The sequence below is a fragment of the Notamacropus eugenii genome, chromosome 5 (assembly GCF_028372415.1).
Source record: "Notamacropus eugenii isolate mMacEug1 chromosome 5, mMacEug1.pri_v2, whole genome shotgun sequence".
Lineage (NCBI taxonomy): Eukaryota > Metazoa > Chordata > Mammalia > Diprotodontia > Macropodidae > Notamacropus > Notamacropus eugenii.
The window spans coordinates 359,693,044-359,713,122 of NC_092876.1; the positions used below are offsets into that span (position 1 = coordinate 359,693,044).

Below are 20,079 nucleotides of genomic sequence, written 5' to 3' on the forward strand. Positions count from 1 at the left end.
TTAACTGTAGACAGTATAAAATATTTGGGAGTCTTCTTACCAAGACAAACCCAGAAAATATATGAACACAATTACAAAACATTTTTCACACAAATGAAGTCAGATCTAAACAATTGGAAAAATATCAACTGTTCATGGGTAGGCTGATAATAAAAATGACAATTCTACCTAAATTAATTTACCTATTCAGTTCCATACCAAACTATGAAAAATTATTTTATAGTTATAAAAAATAATAAAATTCATCTGGAAGAACAAAGGATCAAGAATATCAAGGAAATTAATGAAAAAAATACAAAGGAAGGTGGCCTGGGTTTCCCATATCTCAAACCCTATATTAAAGTAGCAATCATCAAAACTATTTGGTACTGGCTAAAAAATAGAGTGGGTGTATCAGCTAAATAGATTAGGTACACAAGACATTGTAGTAAATGAGTATAGTATCTGCTGTTTGATACACCCAAAGACTCCAGCTTCTGAAATAAGAACTCACTATTTGACAAAAAGTGCTGGGAAAACTGGAAAATAGTTAGGGAGAAGCTAGACTTTGACCAACACCTCACATCCTATACCAAGAAAAGGTCAAAATGGATATGTGATTTAAATATAAAGGATAACACCATAAACAAATTGGGAGAACAAGGGATAGTCTGCCTCTCAGGTACGTGGAGAAGGGAAGAATTTATGAACAAACAAGAGGTAGAGAATATTATGAAATGCAAAATGAATCATTTTGATTACATTAAATTGAAAAGTTTTTGTACAAACAAAACCAACACAACCAAGATTAAAAGGAAAGCAAAAAGATGGGGAAAAATTTATATAGCCGGTGTTTCTGGTAAAGGCCTCACTTCTCAAATATATAGAGAACTGAGTCAAATTTATAAGAATACAAGTCATTGCTCATTGATAAATGGTCAAAGGATATAAACAGGCAGTTTTCAGATAAAGAAAGACATCAATGGGCATATGAAGAAGGACTGTAAATCACTTTTGATTAGAGAAAAGCAAATTAAACAATGCTGAGGTATTATTTCACACCTTTCAGATTGGCTAATGTTATAGAAAAGGAAAATGATAAATATTTGAAAAGATGTGGGGAAATTGGGGCACTAATGCATTGTTGATGGAATTCTGAATTGATCCAGTCATTCTAGAGAGTAGTTTGGAACTTTGCCCAAAGGGTAAACAAACTCTGCATACTCTTTGATCCAGCAATACCACTATTAGGTCTCTATCCCAAAGAGATCATTAAAAAGGTGAAGAGTCTACATGTACAAAAATATTTATAGCAGTTCTTTTTAAGGTGTCAAAGAACTGGAAATTGAGGGACTGCCCATTCAGTAGAAAATGGCACTGCAAGTTGTGGTATATGATTATAATGGAATATTATTGTGCTATAAGAAATGGTGAGCAGGCAGATTTCAGAAAAACCTAGAAAAACTTTTATGAACTGATGATAAATGAAGTGAACAAAACTAGGAGAATATTATATATGGTAATAGCAACATTGTGTGAAGATCAACTGTAGCTGACTTAGCTCTTCTCAGGAATACAATGGTCCACGATGATTCCAAAGGATGCATGATGGACAGTCCAGAGGAAGAACTATGGATGCTGAATGCAGATCAAATCATACTATTTTCACTTTTTTGTTCTTTGTTTTTCATGACTTCCCTTTTGTTCTGTTTCTTCTTTTTCAACATGATTAATGTGGAGATATGATTCCAAGATTATACATATGTAACCTGTACTATAATTGCTTGCCATTTTGGGGAGGGGGGAGGGAGAAAAAAATTGGAACTCAAAATTTATAAAAAATTAATGTTGAAAACTATATATGTATTTAGAAAACATAAAATGTGATTTCCAAAATAATAAATAAAATAATATAAAAGAAAAAAGAGGGGCTGTTAATACATTGTTCAGTGTTACAGACAGCTCCATTTTGAATTTATTGGCCAGTTAGGTAAAGAACATTTACTTATTATCTTAAGGGTACAAAGATCTGCAAAGGGACAAAAGGTTAACATATATAGATATAGATACAGAGGTATCCCATAGGATGCAAGGGTGACCTGCCAGAGGAGTACACTGGCTCATTCTGTTCCTCACCCAGGAGAACTGCTTGGCCTTAGTACTTGCTCTGCTGCTGCCTAACTTTATTACCCTGAGCAAGTCATTTCACTCTGGGTCCCAGTTTAATCATCTATAAAAGGAGGAGTTTCATAGAGACCTGAAAAGTACATTGTTTTACAGTGGTTGAGTCCTGTCCACTTCTTTGTGATCCTGTGGACCATTGCATACCAATACAGTCCCTGCAGTTTTCTTGGCAAGAATAACATAGTGCTTTGCCGTTTCCTTCTCTAGTTCATTTTACATGTGAGGAAACTGAGGCAAAAAGGATTAAGTGACTTGCCCATGGTCATACATACAGTAAGTGTCCAAGAGTGGATGTGAACTTGGGTCTTCTGGACTCCAGATCCAGGGCTCTATCCATGAGCCATCTAGTTGCCAGAAAAGGACATTAGAGGTCTTCTAATCCAACCCCTTCATTATACAGTGCTGACTTATCCAGGGTCATTAAGCCAATATTTTGAACTCAGATCCTTTGACTACAAATCCAGTACTCCTCTTGGTTTTCTAAAGTCATTCCTAACTCTTAACTTTCAGTAATCATGCATCCCTACAAAGGCCTCTATGCAGGATGATAAAGGTGGGGAGAGGTTTGTGGGAAAACAGGAATGAGGAATCTGACCCACTCCTGTGTAGTTATCATGTGTACTGTGAATAGCGGGTAATGAAAAACAATTACATCCAGTGTCTCTTGGATATCATCATAAAACCTTTGCAGAAAGATGGTTTTAAATCACCCTGAGAATACCTTGGTACTATTTTACGTATGGATGTTTTAACATACACAGACAAATTGTTTATGGATGGGTTGTTATTTTATTTTTTTATTGACATGCCTTTTCTTTTGGGTTATCGTATCCTCATCAAAATGTAATTGCTTTGCTTTTACAAGGTTTAGTCTCAGTGGAAGATAAACTGAAATTGTATGCTGATACTCCAGAAATAAAGCAGAACTCTTCACCACTTAATTTGGAAAGGTGAGAATACAGCAATTACAGAGACTCAAAGTAATTTTAATTATACTGTTGAAATGCAATTGTCAGTGTTGAAGTACAAGAAGAGCAAAATAATGGTAACAAACAGAGGAGATGATGAATGGGGACCAAATTACATGGAGGAAGAAACACTATGAGCATGAATTTAATAGATCTGAATCTGGATGATACCTCAGGCCAACATCCCCCAGTTTTTCAGAGGAGGAAACTGAGGCCCACAGAGGTTAAGTGACAAACCCAAATTCACTGGAATAGTGACAATCAGAAATGGGGTATGAAGCCTCTGTTTGCACAGCTTAGGCTCTTCTTGACTTCTAAATCAGGGGTTCTTAATTTGGGGGATATAGATTTCAGTGGGTTGTAAACATGCATAGGAATAATGTACATCTGTATTTTAATAGAATTGGGTTTTTTGTTATACTATGTACTTATTTTATGCATTTAAGAACCTTATTCTGAGGGTGCAGAGAGATGGTCCATAATCTTCACCAGCCTGCCAATGAGGTTAAAGACACAAAACAAGTTAAGAACTCTTCTTCTCAGTCAGTCCTTTTTTCATTTCGTATTTCCCTCAGGGGAGAGGGATCCAGAATGTTCTCCATTCTTCTTGTTCTTCTTTACCCATGTGGTAATGAAATAGGGCATATTACACTTGGTTCTCACAAGGAGTAACTAATCCAAATTATTGTAAAGCTGTCACAGAATAGAAAATGGGACCTGCCTGAGGTATGCTTATAAAGGAATGAAACTGATTTTCCAGTATGGCTTTTGGAATCAGTCTCATTACTTTGCCATCACATCTCATCTATGTAATTGTAGCCAGCTTTATAAGATAACCAGCATCTCCCTGACTTGAAACTCATGAAACTTTTTAAAAATAAAATAACCTTAAATTTTCAGATCTTTTGGATTAGAAGGCATGTGGCTAACTGAATCAAATTGGATCTTTGATTTTTTTTTTTAATTCCTGGTAGATTTTTATCCAGGGTAAAGAATGTCTTGATTGAGAAGAAAATGAATATGTATACCTGGGAAATAAATAATCTTGTATTTGGCAGAGGGGAGGTAAATGTACTCCAGCTTGATAGGAAATCACCATGGGATATGTAGGAGCAGAGGTGCCTTTTTCTTCCTCTCATATACTTGCCTTGTGGTCCTATTAGAAGCAGTTAGCCTCTCCCTGCCTCACCTTGACCAAGTGAGATTCAAAGTATTTCTCAGTTTCCTCAACAATAAAAACAAAGGGGCAAGCTAGGGTTCCTTCTGACTCTTAAGCAATTCTCTGGTTCTCTAATATGAGCAATCGCAACATTCCCCACCTGTTGTTTCCAGGCCGCTGGTTTTGTTTATGTTGAAAAAATGAAATCAAGTCTGCAGAATCTTTCAGATGCTTGGAACGGTTAATCAGGGACTATTTATTAAGCATTTACTACATGCCAGGCATTATGCTAAGTGCTGGAAATACAAAAAAAAGCAGAAACTCAGTCCCTGGCCTCAAGGAACTCACATTCTAAAGGGATAGAGTAAGTGTTCTTATAATTTATACATATATACATACATATGTATGTATTTACACATATACCTATATACACATATATAGTTATAAATCAGAAGTTTTTAGTCTGTGGGGTTTTAAAAACTGATAATTGTATTTCGATATAGTTTTCTTTGTAATCCTATATATTTTATCTTATGTATTTAAAAACATGGTTCTGAGAAGGCATGCATAGACTTCACCAGCCTGCCAAAGGGGTCCATGACACAGAAAAGGTTAAAAATCCCTAGTGTAAATGAAATAAATCTCAGTGGGAAGATACTTGGGAGTGGTAAGTAGAGTACAGAGAAACAACAGGAAAGGTCTCCCGTAGAATGTGGAAAATAATTAAATTAAGGTACCCCATCTCAATCAGCTATATATAAGCAGCAACACATTTTTTAAGGTATGCATTTTTTCATATCTTGCATTAAAGACCAAAGGATTTTTTCTTTTTCAATTTTATTTTATTCTCATTTTCAAATTCTCTTCTTCCTTCCACCTGGTTCTCTGCCCATTGAGAAGGCCAGAAATAGAAAACTTATTACAAATACCCTTCAAAGTGTTTAAGAGAGGCACTATAGTATAGGGGATAGAGAGGCAGCCCAGAAGACAGGAAGATTTTCCTTACAGACCTTCTGCTGACATTTACTGATTGTATGACCCTGGACAAGAAACTTGATCTCTTATTGTTCTAAGTAGTTTTGCAAAACTCTAAACTACAGAGTAGGTATTGCCCTCTATAACTGCCCCCCCCTTATCTTTCCAATCTTCTTACAATTTATACAGCCCTTCCCCCACTCTAAAATCCAATGACAGTGGCCTCCTTGCTCTTCCACACATAAGATACTGGGTCCCCACATTCTGGGCACTTTTCTCTGATTGTCCCTTAGACCAAGGATACTCTCCCTCCACAGCTCTGCCCCCTGGCTTCTGTCTTCCTCCAAGGCCCAGCTAAAATCTCACCTTCTACAGGAAGACTGTCTCAATTCCTTTTAATTCTAGTGCCTTTTTTTGGTTGATTATCTACAATTTTTCCTGCATATTTGTACATAATTGTTTGCCTGTTGTCTCCCCCATTAGATTGTGAGTTTCTGTGAAAGCAGGGACTGTCTTTTGTTTCTTTTTGTATCCCCAGCACTTAGCACATTGCCTGGCACATAGTAGGTACTTAATAAGTGTTAATTGATTGATTGACTGATTGGACAGAGAGAGTGGGTTTCCTCTGCCAGTGAAATCACAGGTTTAGTCCCTCTCTCCATCTAAAAAAACAAGTGGCAAGAGGCAAAAGCTTTTATTTGACTGCACCTGCATAGTGGAGAGGTGCATGCTGGGAATTCATGAAATAAACATAATTGTGTTTATGTAAATGCATGTGAATATCTTGGATCTTTGCACTTGAGTACATTGTGATAACATTGGTAGAAAAGCTTTTGCTGCAGATGTTTTTCTGATTTTTTTTTTTTTTAAAGTCCATCCTTTTGGTAAGCCTTGTTACGGACAAAGCTTCTGGGGAACCTGGAGCTGTTCATAAAATATTTAGTAAAAATTTTTTTCATTCTCCAGGAAAAATGACTTTACATAATAAATATGGCAGCTGTGGGACCTATGTCCTATGTTTGTTTTGTTTTATTTTTAAGAGATAGCTTATCTAAAATGATACTTTCAAGATTTAATGAGACTTTTTAAAAATAACTCATCCCTGATCCAAAAATGCAGTCCCCTTGTGAGAAAATGTGGCCAAGGGAACACAGAGGCTGATAGCAAAAGGACTTTCCCAACCCATGTACTTCTGTACAAAGCATTTTAATAAGTTGGCCCAATACTACTAGCGTCACTAAAAAGGCGAAACATCTTTCTAAATAAAGTTTCTGCCGTGAAGGAGGATAATTAATGAGCATTCAGACACATTGTTCAGTGTTCTTAACAGACAATTAAGCATTAGAATATGTAGTGTTCTTAATCTACACAACCACAACTGAATTTAGACAGGGTAATTAATGCCAAAGAGTTATGCTGGCAGTAGAATTTTTTATTTGATATTAAATATCTAATTTCAAGAGGAACCTGAAAGTATAAACCACTATAGCTGTTCACATGCACATCAACATGATGTGCACCTTTGTTGTTAATAAATTCACAAAGCCATAAGAAGACCACTTTATTTTATGACTTGTATATATGGGTACCATTGTGTAGGAAGTGTTCCAGGCTATATTATCTAATTAGACATTCTTTGCCAACCAGTGGCAAAATTACGAATTTCTCTGGTAATGTTTTTAGAGTGCTCTGTGTGGGCATTCTGTCTTTTTATGTCTCAAAAGGCAGCTAGGTGGCACAATGGATAAAGCACTGACCTTAGATTTAGGAAGATTCATGTTTATGAGTTCAAATCCAGCCACAGACACTTACAAGCAGTGTGACCCTGGGCAAGTTACTTAACCCTGTTTGCCTCAGTTCCTCATCTGTAAAAAAAAAAAAAAAAACTAAAGAAGGAAATGGCAAACCACTCCATGATCTTTGCCAGGAAACTCCAAAATGGAGTCAAGAAAAATTCAATACAGCCGAAACAACTAAACAGAAATGCCTTAGTTGCCCCATCTGTAAAACAAAGAACTCAGTGGTTTAAAAGGTGCATTCTAGCCTTAAATCTATGATTCAGTGACCCCATGTAATCAGAACAAGGGATAACCAATGAATAGCATATGTATTCCATTGGTACCCATACTTTATCAACACATTTAGAGGAAAATCTCTAGAATCTTAAGAGGCCTTCCTGTGGAGAATATATTGGAAGTCATGGGCAAGAGTTGCACAGGATGAGAAGGCATAATCAAGTTGTCATCTGTGTAGTTGGAAGATGTAAGTACTCCAAAGATCAGAACCAAGCAAACAACACAGGATTGTTGATTGATTGATTAGATCAGGGGTGGCAAATTGCTACTTGAGGGCCAAATCCAGCCACCTGTTTTTGTACTGACCATGAAAAAAGAATAGCTTTTATATTTTTAAATACAATGAAACTTTATTTAAAAATTTAAAAACATATTGTTAGTTGTCAAGCCATATAAAAACAAGCAGCAGGATTTGACCAGCAGACCTATAGTTTGCTGACCCCTGGCTTAAATCAATCTACACATGTATCCAAGTAGAAAAATCAGCCTTTTCCAATTTTTTCAAGAAGAAGTGGCATCATTTTTTTAGCAAATGATAATTAAAGTGGTCTAGGTAATCCTCCAACAATCTAAAAATAATTTATAGTTCAAGTGTGTTTATTGTGTTGTTGGGGATATGTTCTCTATATGCATAAGCTCTCTTATAAACATCCCCATGCTTAACTCTAAATGTGTCTGCAATTAACAGCTTGCTTACTAATAAACTTCTTTAAAGGTTGACACATCTTGTGCAGATTTCATTGAGCCCTGGAACATGCATCAATGCCTAAATGAGATTTAATGTCACTCAGGAGTTTAGTCTAGCAATTTGCATATAAAAAACTCGAAGTAAAAATTCCAGGGTATATACTGTGGTACACACTTGAATGGGCAACCTATAAAATTTATCCATCCGTGTGTGTGTGTGTGCATGTGTGTTCATGTGTGCATGTGTATGTATAGATAGACCTGTGATTTTATTGGTATAGGAATCCCCCAACCCCTCTATGATGAGTGAACTCCCTCTACTATTACAGGTATGTGCCTTCCCCACAATTTATTGTCTTAGAGAGTTGTCTCAAGCACCTGTGTGCCCAGGGTCACACAGTCAATATGTCTCAGAGATGGGACTTGAACCCAAGCCTTCCTGACTCCAAGGATGGATTTCTGTCCACTGTTCTATACCGTCCCCTGTCCCCTCTCCCCTTCTCTCTTTTGAAGCGCAACACATTGGCCTAAAATTAAATGGGGACAGAAGAAGGAAAGAAGCATTTATTTAGTGCCTACTATATGCCAAGTACTACACTAAATGCTTTGTAGATATTATCTCATTTGATCCTCAACAACAGCCCTGTAAGGTAGGTGTTATTATTATCCTGATTTTACATTTACAGTTGAGAAAACCGAAGCAAGTAGATTAAATAGCTTCCCAGGGCCATACATCTATGAAATGCCTGAGGCTGAATTTAAATCCAAAGAACAAGACGAAGGAATATCAGTGGTTTACCATTGATAAATAGCATAGTTATTTTAATGATCTCAAGCCTTTTTTCTGAAATGAAAGCCCGTATTTTTAAGACAGCAGCATTATTTTTGTTTGGGTGATGTTTGGCTGTGAATCATGGGTTGCTTCAGTCAGGATATTAGTAATGACTGAAGTTGAAGATCACCCAAAGGGCAATGGAGAGGCAAGTATACTGCCATACCACAGGCTGCCAAGATGGAACCACACAGGAGAGGATGTGTGAAAGAGGTCCTCAAAGAAACATCACCAGGAAAAACAAAGAAGGGCTGGTCACATGGGTGAGTGAAGAATAATGAATGTTCAGCCAGCATCTCCCATTATTATCCACATGCTGTGGAGGACATAAGGAGACCATAGTAAATGAGACCTCCCATTGGCAAACTTAGAGAGGGACATAGAAGAGAGTTACACCAGATAAGCAGTGGTTTGATTTGCGCTTTGGGGAGGAAATGAGAGTATAATTCCCATCAGTTATCCGTTGGAGTATTGGAGCATTTTCTGACAAAATAACAAAGCTTGTGAAGACCTGACTCAAGATGAGCTAGAATTTAAAAACCTGTTCTGTATTCCCTGACTCCCCTGCATTGTGCATATAGAGAGGATCACCTCTCAGACAAATGTCTTCTTAGCTGAACAGCTACATCATGTGTGAACTGAGGAAATATTTTACTTCAAAAGCTTTCTTTGCAAAACAGCAAAAGTAAGTAGGAAACAAAGGCATACTGTTAATAAAGGAAATTATGACATATTCCGCCCAAATTGTGTAAGGAAAAAATTGAAAGCAAGATTTGCCAGACTTTGGAATTTAACTAATCTAAAAGTAATTAGTATAACCACCCAAAAAGAGGTTTTCATCATTGCATTTCTTTGATTTCTTTCCTCTTAAAAATTATGTCCTCAAAGCTAGAAAGAACTGGGTGTAAGTCATCCCTCTGACACATACTGACTGTGACCCTAAGGAAATCATTTAACCTCCTACTACTCTGGGCTACTCTTCCCAGAGAACAAACTGACCTGTACTGGTAGAGGGAATTCCCTATACTGATGAAATCACAGTTCAAGTTCTCATCCCTACTAATTTTTTTCTTTTTAGAATTTCACCAAAGAAAACTCATATTTGCACCTGAATTGGCCCTAGATTTGAAATGATAAGCCATGCTTTATTTATGTTCAGTCCATCAACAGATGATTTAAGTCCATGTCCATGGAAGAAAGAAGAAGAATTTATGGAGGAAGATGCTACTGTTCCTTTGGTAACACCTCCTCAAAGCACCTGTGTGAAGGAAACAGTAGGAAAACTGATGGCTCAGTTAAGGTAAAGGCATCTCTGTACTGCTGTCTTGATATTACTGGTCATACATTCTAATTCTTCACATTGAGAACTTCTAAGCCTGTCTAATCCTTGCTTTTTCTTTCCACTGAATTCCATCACTGGTCAGAACATCCCATTAAGCCACATAGCAGCATGTGGCATCAATACATGAAGTCAGACATCTTTGAGGCCATCTTGCTATCATGGCCCTTGAGCAGTAGTACCAAGGAGCAGCCTATTAGAATAATAAGGTGGGAATTAGATCTATTCTGTGAGTTATTGTGGGATTTTTTTATGTGAATCTGTTTCTTTTTTTTAAAAAAAAAAAGCATGTGTATTATTTATTAATTTTTAGTATTCTTTTCTTTTAAATTTTGAGTTGCAGATTCTCTCTTTCCCTCCCACTTCTCAACCCATGAGAAAGCAAACAATATTATATCAGTTATACATTTGAAACCATGCAAAACATATTTCTTTATTTGCTGTATCACAGAACAAAAAAAGAAAGAAAATTTTACTTAGAGTTCATTATATTTCTCTCTGGAAGTGGATAACATTTTTTCATCATGAGTCTTTGCAGTTATTTTGGATCATTAAATTAATCAGGATAGGCAAGTGTTTCATAGCTGATCATCATTACGACGTTAATGTTACTGTACACAATGACCTCACTCTGCATCAGTTCATATAGATCTGAAATCTACCCCAGTGGTTGATTTCATCAACCTCATCAACCTCATCATTTCTTAGAATAGAGTAATACTCCATCACAATCATATGGCACAGCTTGTTCAGCCATTTCCCAGCTGATGAGTGTCCATCCCCTCAATTTCCAGTTCTGTGCCACCATAAAGATCCTTTTCCTTTTGTCTTTGAACTCTTTGGAGTACAGACCTACTAGTGGTATGGCTAGATCAAAAGGTATACACAGTTTTATAGCCCTTTGGGCGTAGTTCCCAGGTTGTTCTCCAAAATGGTTGTACTCCACCAACAGTTCATTAATGTACCAATTTTTCCTCATCCTATCCATTTCTAATAAGCTGAGGTGGTACCTCAGAGTTGTTTTAATTTGCATTTCTCTTATCAGTAGAGATTTAGAGCATTTTTCATATGACTGTAGATAGTTTGAGGTCCCCCACTAGTGTAGTTTTGCTGTCTATTTCTTCCTATAACTCTCTTAATTTCCCTGGTAAGAATTTGGATGCTATACCATTGGATGCATTTTGATTTAGTTATTGATATTACTTCATTGTCTATGGTACCTTTTAACAGGAAATAGTTTCCTTCTTTGTCTCTTAATTAGATCTCTTTTTGATTTTGTTTTGTCTGATATCAAGATCGCTAGCCCTGCTTTTTTACCTTTAACTGAAGCATAATATATTCTGCTCCAGCCCTTTATCTTTACTCTGTGTGTATTTCTCTGCTTCAGATGTGTTTACTGTAAACAATATATTGTAGGATTCTTTTTTTTAATCCAATCTATCTGCTTCCATTTTATGGGAGAGTTCATCCCATTCACAGTTATGATTACTGTGTATTTCCCTCCATCCTCTCTATTTGTACTTTTCTCTCTCCTTTCACCCTGCCCCTCCTCACCAGTGTTTTGCCTCTGATCACTGCTTCCCTCAATCTGCCCTCCCTTCTATCACTCCCCCATTTTTCTTTCCCCTTTCTCCTCCTGCTTCCCTATAAGGTAAGATAGATTTCTATAACCAACTGAATATGTATGTTATTCCCGCTTTGAGCAAAATCTGATCAGAGTAAGGTTCAAACAATGCTCATGCCCTCCCTCCTTTCCCTCTATTGTAATAGGTCTTTGATGCCTCTCCATGTGATATAATTTACCCCAGTCTGCCTTCCCCTTTCCTCTTCTCTTGAGTACAATCTTTTTTTTCACCCATATTTTTTTTCTATTATCACATTAAATCAACATATACTCCTTCTAACTGCCATAGTAGAGATATAGTTCTCAAGAGTTACAAGCATCATGTAGGGATGTAAAAATTTAATCTTATTGAACAGTGTATTGTGTTTTTCTTTTCTTTCCTGTTTACATTTTTATGCTTCTCTTGAATCTTGTATTTGAAGATCAAAATTTCTGTTCAGCTCCAATCTTTTTATCAGGAATTTGAAAATGCCCCATTTCGTTGCATGTCTGTCTTTTCCCCTAAAGGATTATGCTCAGTTTGGCTAGGTAGCTGATTTTTAGTTGTAATCCAGACTCCTTTACCTTTCAGAATATCATATTCCAAGCCATCAGATCCTTTAATGTAGAAGCTGCTAAGTCCTGGGTAATCCTAATTGTGGCTCTTTTATATTTGATTTGGTTTTTTGGCTGTTTACAGTATTTTCTCTTTGACCTGATAATGCTGAAATTTTACTGCAATAGTCCTTGGAGTTTTCATTTTGGGATCTCTTTCAGTAGGTCATCAGTGAATTCTTTCAATGAATATTTTACCCACTGGTTCTAGAATTTCAATGCTCTCCAGAAATTTCTTGAAAGATGCTGTCCAGACTTTTTTTTTTTAACATGGTGTTAAAGTAATCTAATAATTCTTAAATTATCTCTCCTGGATCTATTTTCCAGTCAGTTGTTTTTTCCAGTGAGTTATTTTACATTGTCTTGTATGACAATAAACATTTATCATTGCCAGATGTTAAGCTCTGGGGATACAAGACTGGCAAAAGACAGTCCTTGCCCTCAAAGAGCTTACAGCCTTTGAGGCAAAAGACTATATATAAACAAACTCTGGGTTAGATAAATTGGAAATAGAGACAGAGGAAAGGCTTTAGAATTAAGGAGGTAATTGGGTGGAAAAGGCTTCCTGCAGAAGACAGATGGAATTTTAGCTGGAACTTGAAGGAAGCCAGGAAGCAGAGATGGAAGGGGAGAGTATTCTAGGCATGGGAGAGAACCAGAGAAAATACCTAAAGTCTGGAGATGGAATATCTTAAGTGAGGAAGAGCATGACCAGTGTCATTGGATCACAAAGGTAGGAAGAGAGAGAAGACTAGAAATGTGAGGGGGAAGGCAGGTTGTGAAGTCTTTGAATGCCAGACAGAAGCTTTTATGTTTGATCCAGGAGATGGTAGAGAGTCATGAGTTTATTGAGTAGTGTGGTGACATGGACAGACCCACAACTGTAGGAAAATCACTTAGACAGCTGAATGGAAGAAAAAATGGAATAGGGAAAGATAAGGCAGGGAGAACAAATATCCAGCTATTTTTGTAGTCTGAATTTAAGATGAGAAGGGTCTGTACTAGGGTGGTAGCAGTATTTGGGGTAGCAGATAGGGGCATATGTTATTCCAAAGGTGAAAATGTAGGTCTTGACAATAAATTGGATATGGGAGGAGGGTGGGAGTGAGGAGTGGAGGATGACTCTTAGGTTGTCAGCCTGAGGGACAGGATGGGACTAAAGAGATGGTGGCTCCCTAGGTCATAATAGGAAAGTTATGAGGGTGGGAGAGGACTTGGCAGAATTCTTTTATCCATTGAATTGAGTCCATTCTGTAACTCAGCAGCAGAGAACTTTGAAATCAAACAGAAGCCATTTTCCTTAATAAAATTATAGTTCTTTTAGCACTTATAATCATCCAGCAGTGAGCAAATGAAAATTTCACATTGATAGGAAATGAGTAAGTACATCAATACTTCGCTCTACCAATTTATATCCTTAATGCAAGTTGCTTTGTAAGGAAAAGCTGGAGGAGAATATTGTAGAGAACATGAATTTTTGTGAAGTTTGAGGAACAGAGCTTACTCACCTGGAATGAAATAATTTTCTCATTTAAACCATGTTTCTGAGTTACTTTCACAGACATCTCACCAGAGGAAGATGGTTTCCTCTGCTTACATTTCACAGATTGACCCTTTCCTGCTTTGCACTGCTTTACATCTATTAAATACACACACACACACACACACATGCACACATACGCACACACACACGCACACGTGTCCTCATCCAAATTGTAAGCTCTTTGCAGACATGAAGACTGTGGCTATTTCTTTATGTAATAGGAAAACAAAATAGCACCTCGCCTCAGCCAGTCTGTTAATGTTTAATACCTTCACAATCAGTATTTGTCACTTTAGTCAAATTGTTCTCCTGAAAACATAGATCCTTAAAAGACCAGTGAGATTAATAGATCGGCTATGTGACCTTTTTAAAAAAAAATACATTTTTATTGATGTCTTTTGATATCTACATTTCTATTATAGCACCATCTCTCTCCCAGAAACACTTTATAACAAAGAATAGAGAAAAAAATTGTTCAGCAAAAATAACCAGCATATCAGAGATGTCTGACATTATATGAAGTGCTTCACCCCCTAGCACCTCACCTCTGCAAAGAAGTGGTGGAGCAGGGACAGCCATTCTCCTTATTGGTGACTACCTCACCCAGTCCATTTCCAGAGAAGCCATGTTCAGTTACTTCCTATCTTGATTCACTCTCAGGACTCCTCCTCCCCCCTCACCACTTACAATCTCACTCTAGAGAAACCTTCACCCTTTTTCCTGATTGGTAACTTCCCGGCCTGGACCAGCCTTTTCAGAGGGACCCCAGCCAGGCTCACTCACTTCCATCGTGACTCACTTAGTAAACTCCACACCTTGCTAGCCACCTTGATGTACCCTTTCCTAGTCTCCCTCCTTTCCAGCTTCCCTTCATGTGTTGTCTTTCTCCAATAGAATGCGAACTCTTTGAAGGTTGGGACTGTCACATTTGCACTTGTCTCCATAGTGCTTAACACAATGCTTGGCACACAGTGGGACCTTAATAAATGCTCTGAGAATCAAATGGAATATTTGTAAAGCGTTTATCACAGTGCCTGGCACAGAGTAAGCTTAAATGCTTATTCATTCCTTCCCTTCCTGTTTGTCTTTATCTGTCTCTCTATCTCTCTTTCTCTATCACTGTCTGACACTGTCTATGTCTATCTGTCTCCATCTCTCTATATTTTTGTCTGCCTCTGTCTCTCTCTATTTCTTTCTCTGTTTATCTGTCTCACACTATGTCTGTCTCTTTGTCTATCTCTGCATTTTCTGTCTCTTTCTATCTCTATCTGTCTAATTGTTTTCTCATATCTCTTCTTTGGGGATAAATTTGACCATTATAATTTCAAGGAATTCAATTTTAATTCTTTTGATTGTTCTTTATATCCACATTGTTTTAGCCACTATGTATTGTTCAGTTGTGTCAGACTCTTCATGACCCCATTTGAGGTTTTCTTGATGAAGATACTAGAGAGTTTTGCCACTTCCTTCTCTAGTTCATTTTACAGATGAGGAAATTGAGTCAAACAGGGTTAAGTGACTTGCCCAGTGTCAATCAGCTAGTAAGTGTCTGAGGCCAGATTTGAACTCAGGAAGGTGAGTCTTTCTCACTCCAGCTAAATATTTGTGGTTACGGTTGGGTTTTTTTTTTTTTATGCCCTCTTCCCAAAATACTAAGGTGTGACCATGCAGTTATTATGAGCATTTAATATTAATTGAATGAACAAACAGGTAGGGGTGTGTGTGTGTGTGTGTGTGTGTGTGTGTGTGTGTGTCTGTGTGTCTGTGTGTGTCTGTGTGTGTCTGTATGTGTGTCTGTGTGTGTCTGTGTGTGTCTGTGTGTGTGTCTGTGTGTGTCTGTGTGTCTGTGTGTGTGTGTGTGTGTGTGTGTGTGTGTGTCTTATTGGGTTCTTTGTTTTTTGCTAAATCCAGATTAACACTTTACTTTCTTGTCACTTAACTCTTTACTGCATGTAGAGGCAATGTGATACCATTGCAAAAGTTCAGGATTCAGTCAGAACTCCAGGGATTACATCCTAGTTCTACTGTAAGAGCAATTGGATGGCACAGTGGATAGAGTGCTGGGTCTAGAGTTATAAAGATCTGAGTTCAAATCCAATATTAGGCAATTACTAGCTGTGTGACTCTGGACAAATCCCTTAAATTCTGCCTCAGTTTACTCAACTGTAAAAAGAGGATAATAATAGCACCTACTTCACAGAGGTGTTTTGAGGATTGTATGAAACAAAATCTTTGAAGTACTTACCATAATGCCTGGCACATTGTAGGTGTTTAATAAATGCTTATTCTTTCCCATGCAACTCACTGGAAAGGTCGGTGGCACAGTGGATAAAGCTCTGGGCTTAGAATCAGGAATAAGTAAGACTCATCTTCATGACTTCAAATCTGGCCTCAGATACTTTCTAGCTGTGTGACCCTGCGCAAGTCACTTAACCCCATTTGTCTCAGTTTCTTCATCTATAAAATGCACTGGAGAGGGAAATGGCAAACCACTCTAGCATCTATGTCAAGAAAACCCCATATGGGGTCATGTAAAATTGGATATAACTGAACAATTACTTACCTTTGTGACCCTAGGCAAATCATCTCCGGGGCCTACCTTCCTTTATTTATAAGATGAAGGAATTGGACTAGATGATATCTTAACCTTTGAGCCTTTTCTTCTTTATCTGAGGGAAATCAGTGTTTACATGAATATTATGTCTTTAACATAATAAGATAGCATTATTATGTATCCTCTACAATGTTAGAAACAACGTGCTAAATAAATACTTTGAGTTGAATTGACATGAACTGCAGCAACTGAAGGATGGAAATCAGTCAACAAGCATTTATTAAGTGCTTATTGTGTGCCAGACACTGCACTAAGTGTTAGGAAAATAAATACAATAGGAAATCTGGAGTACTGCCTGAAAAGGAACAAGATAGGTCTTACATGTAACATTGTCAGTAACTTGGATTGCTCACTTTCCTGGCTCTAACTCTTAAACCTCTGACTTAAACCCCACTTTACCTCTGGGCCTTGGTTTCCTCAGCTGTAAAATGAAAAACAGTGGGATTAGGTAGGACTTCAAAGTTTCCTTCCATATGATTAGAAGAAAGGAGTTGATTGGGAGTGTTCATTTTCTGTGTTGTTTAGAGGCCCATGTAAATCTGCATTGGCACCCCCTCTGCCAGACAAATGGCAGTTCTGTCAATATTAATGTATACCTTTTGTTTCTGTGTTTCTAGGGAGATTCTTCTTTATTTCCATCCTCACTGTAAACTCTCTAAGGACCTCAACTACAAGTCTATGGAGGAACTCATGGCAATGTGTGAGGTAACATAATCCCTCCTGCACACAGTCCTCTGGGTTACCCAATGAAGACAGGCCTTTAAGGAATTATCTCTGGGTGGCTTAAATGAATAGAGTTAATGATCTTAGGGTAGTGAGCTAAGATTTGAGGTTTTTCAATTCCAAATCATCAGTCCTCTAAGAATGAAGAAAAGGCCACCCAGTTAATTTATCCTGGTGATGTTATAAGCAAAGCCAATCACAAGATCATGGGTTAAATGGGCTGGAAGACAGACTATTCCTGGACCATTAGTGAAGTCTAGATAGATACTGTGGAGAAATAGAAGATGTAGTCAGTCCCTGTCTGCATAAAATTAGGCCAGATTCCAAAGACCCAGATTCCAAAGTGGTAATGCTTTTCTGATTTGGGATGCTTATACATTATTATTCTGTTGTAAACAACTCATTCCCTAAAAGCTAAAATTCTGTTCTGTTATCATTTATGAAAACAGCTGGAGAATTGCCCTGAGCAGCTAAACAAAAAACTGCAAATGTGTTGTGACCAGGTAAGTCCCTTTTAAATGGAATCATCTAAATTCTAAAGGAATGCTTCTTCCAAACGGGAAAAAAAATAGTAATATATAGTGTTGAATGTTAGTTTTGGAAGGAAGGCAAATTTGCAGTCACTTACCAAGTCTGAGATTAATAAATTTTGCTTCATGGGTCACAAAGAGAGAATCCTTTAAAAAAAAAAGAAAAGTTATTTTTGTGGGAGAGTCTTTTTCTATGGGATAAAGTTGATGGAATACTTGAAAGAGGGTGTATAGAAGCAATACACATGCCACCATTCTGAATTAAAAAAAAAAAAATCCTTACTAAATTCTAGAGATTTAGAATTGGATATGAACTCAAACACCATTCTGTTTTAGGCAGATGCTTCACTTAAAATATTTCAAAGAGATAAGTATCTTTTTGGGGAGATAGGGCAGGGCGGAGGGCTGGGTTAAAGCTTTCCTAACAAGGAAAATCAACATAGCCTATTCTGGGAGGAATGTATTATGGCTATTGTCATTCTATTTTTATGTGTTAGTTTAAATAGCAACTTATGGATACATAGCATTGTACAGTTTCCAAAAGAAACTCTGTCATATTATCTCCATTTTGTGGGTGGAAAAACTGAGGCTCAGTGATGTGCCCAAGATCACACAGCTGGTGGGAGAACCAGAGTTCTAACCCAGGTCTTGTGACTGTAAGTCTGGTGCTCTTGTCACTGTGCCCTATTGCTTTTCAGTATTCTGCTCAAATTTTATCTAATCCATCTTCCCATAATCCTTTGGAGATCATCAGATCAAAGATTAAGTCTCTTTGCTTTGCAGTAGACAAAGGACTTGCCCAAAATGTACACCATTAACTAGTGTTGAAATGAAGACTGGAACCTGAGGTTTCTGTTTCCCCACCTGAACTGTACTACAACACTAAATATCCATGTTTTAGAATGTTCCTGAGTTTAACAACTTTATGGTGATGGGAAGTCAAGAACCTTTACTTTTTTCTGATGTTTTCTGATCAACTGCCTATAGGACCACGGAAAAAGAAGGCATGTGTGTTTCTTGATTTCCCTTTCCTATTCAACTGGGAAATTGCTTTATGTTGCTTTAATAAACAAAGCGTCACATTTTTTCCCACTTCATTATTTGTAGAAAAAATATTGATTGGGTAGATTGCAGACTCACCTGTTCACATTTCTTAACTAGAACCAGAAACAGAGTTTATTTGTTCAGTTTTTCTTGCCTTTCCTACTTGAAAATTCTAGGATCCCAGAATTTCTTCCTTCTCACTCTAACCTGTTAGAGGATATTACTCTCATGAATTTCTTTGCTCAACAATGTCAACCTTATTGCTACTATACAGGGTTAGGTGAGACGTCCCCAACATTTTCATAAAATATTTATTTTTCATTCCCCTGATAAAATTTAGAAGATGAGGGTGCTGAAGGTATTATCTCTGAGAACAAGGGAGAAACACCACTAGTAGTCACAATCATTCCCATCCTCACTAAGAACTCTAAGCAAACTGTATGGCAGTTGGTAACTATTTAGAGATCTGTCAAGTAAAATTTTAGGAACTATTGAAAGATCTCTACTTGTTGGGGACCAATCATTAGAATATTGAATACGAACTCCATGAGTGTTGGGAACTAGTTAAGAATTAGATGTTTTTGCATCCCAATTTGAATAAAGCCTTTAAAAATATTTTTTGTTTTATTTTTCTGAACTTATTTATTTTATTTTATTTATTCTGAACTTAACAAACACCAAGTAAATTAGGCATTTCTGTATAGTGAGTAGAACAGAAAAAGATTATACTATATATAATCTCCATTATGCACAGATTGATTTTCTTTTTAAGTATATAATACATTCAACTTGTCTTTTTCAGAGCTTTCCTGCTTGCCTATACTCCTTTCTGGTCTTCCTTCTGTTCCCTGAACTGCATTTTTTTTTATGATATAAGGGCCTTTCTTATTCCACCCTTAATGGTGTCTTCTCAAAGTTGTTAAGGTATAATAGGAAAACATGATAATGTTTGTGACATGATGTACTTTTTAATCATATGGAATTGCCTCTCTAACAGTATGATATAATGGAAGGAACCTTGGATTTAGCATCAGAGAGTGTGGATTCAAACTTTGACTCAGCTATTCAGGTCTTGTGTGACCTTGACCTTGAATTCACTTGTTCCTGCTTCAATTGCATCATTATCTATAAAATGAAAGTATTAGACTAGATAAACTTTAAAGCCCCTCTTAGTTCTAAATCACTAAGTCACTGTAACTTTTAGAAAGG

The 20,079-nt window shown here is 37.1% G+C and overlaps 1 protein-coding gene across 1 annotated transcript in view; it reads left to right on the forward strand.

Moving 5' to 3' along the window:
* The window catches only part of MORC1 (MORC family CW-type zinc finger 1), a 190,469-nt gene that overhangs the window by 161,625 nt on the left and 8,765 nt on the right, over window positions 1–20,079 (forward strand). Inside the window, exons 22-25 of the mRNA XM_072614049.1 lie at window positions 3,029–3,113; window positions 10,019–10,159; window positions 17,191–17,278; window positions 17,746–17,799. Coding sequence (XP_072470150.1) covers window positions 3,029–3,113; window positions 10,019–10,159; window positions 17,191–17,278; window positions 17,746–17,799 — 368 coding nt within the window. The remainder of the gene's footprint in view (window positions 1–3,028; window positions 3,114–10,018; window positions 10,160–17,190; window positions 17,279–17,745; window positions 17,800–20,079) is intronic.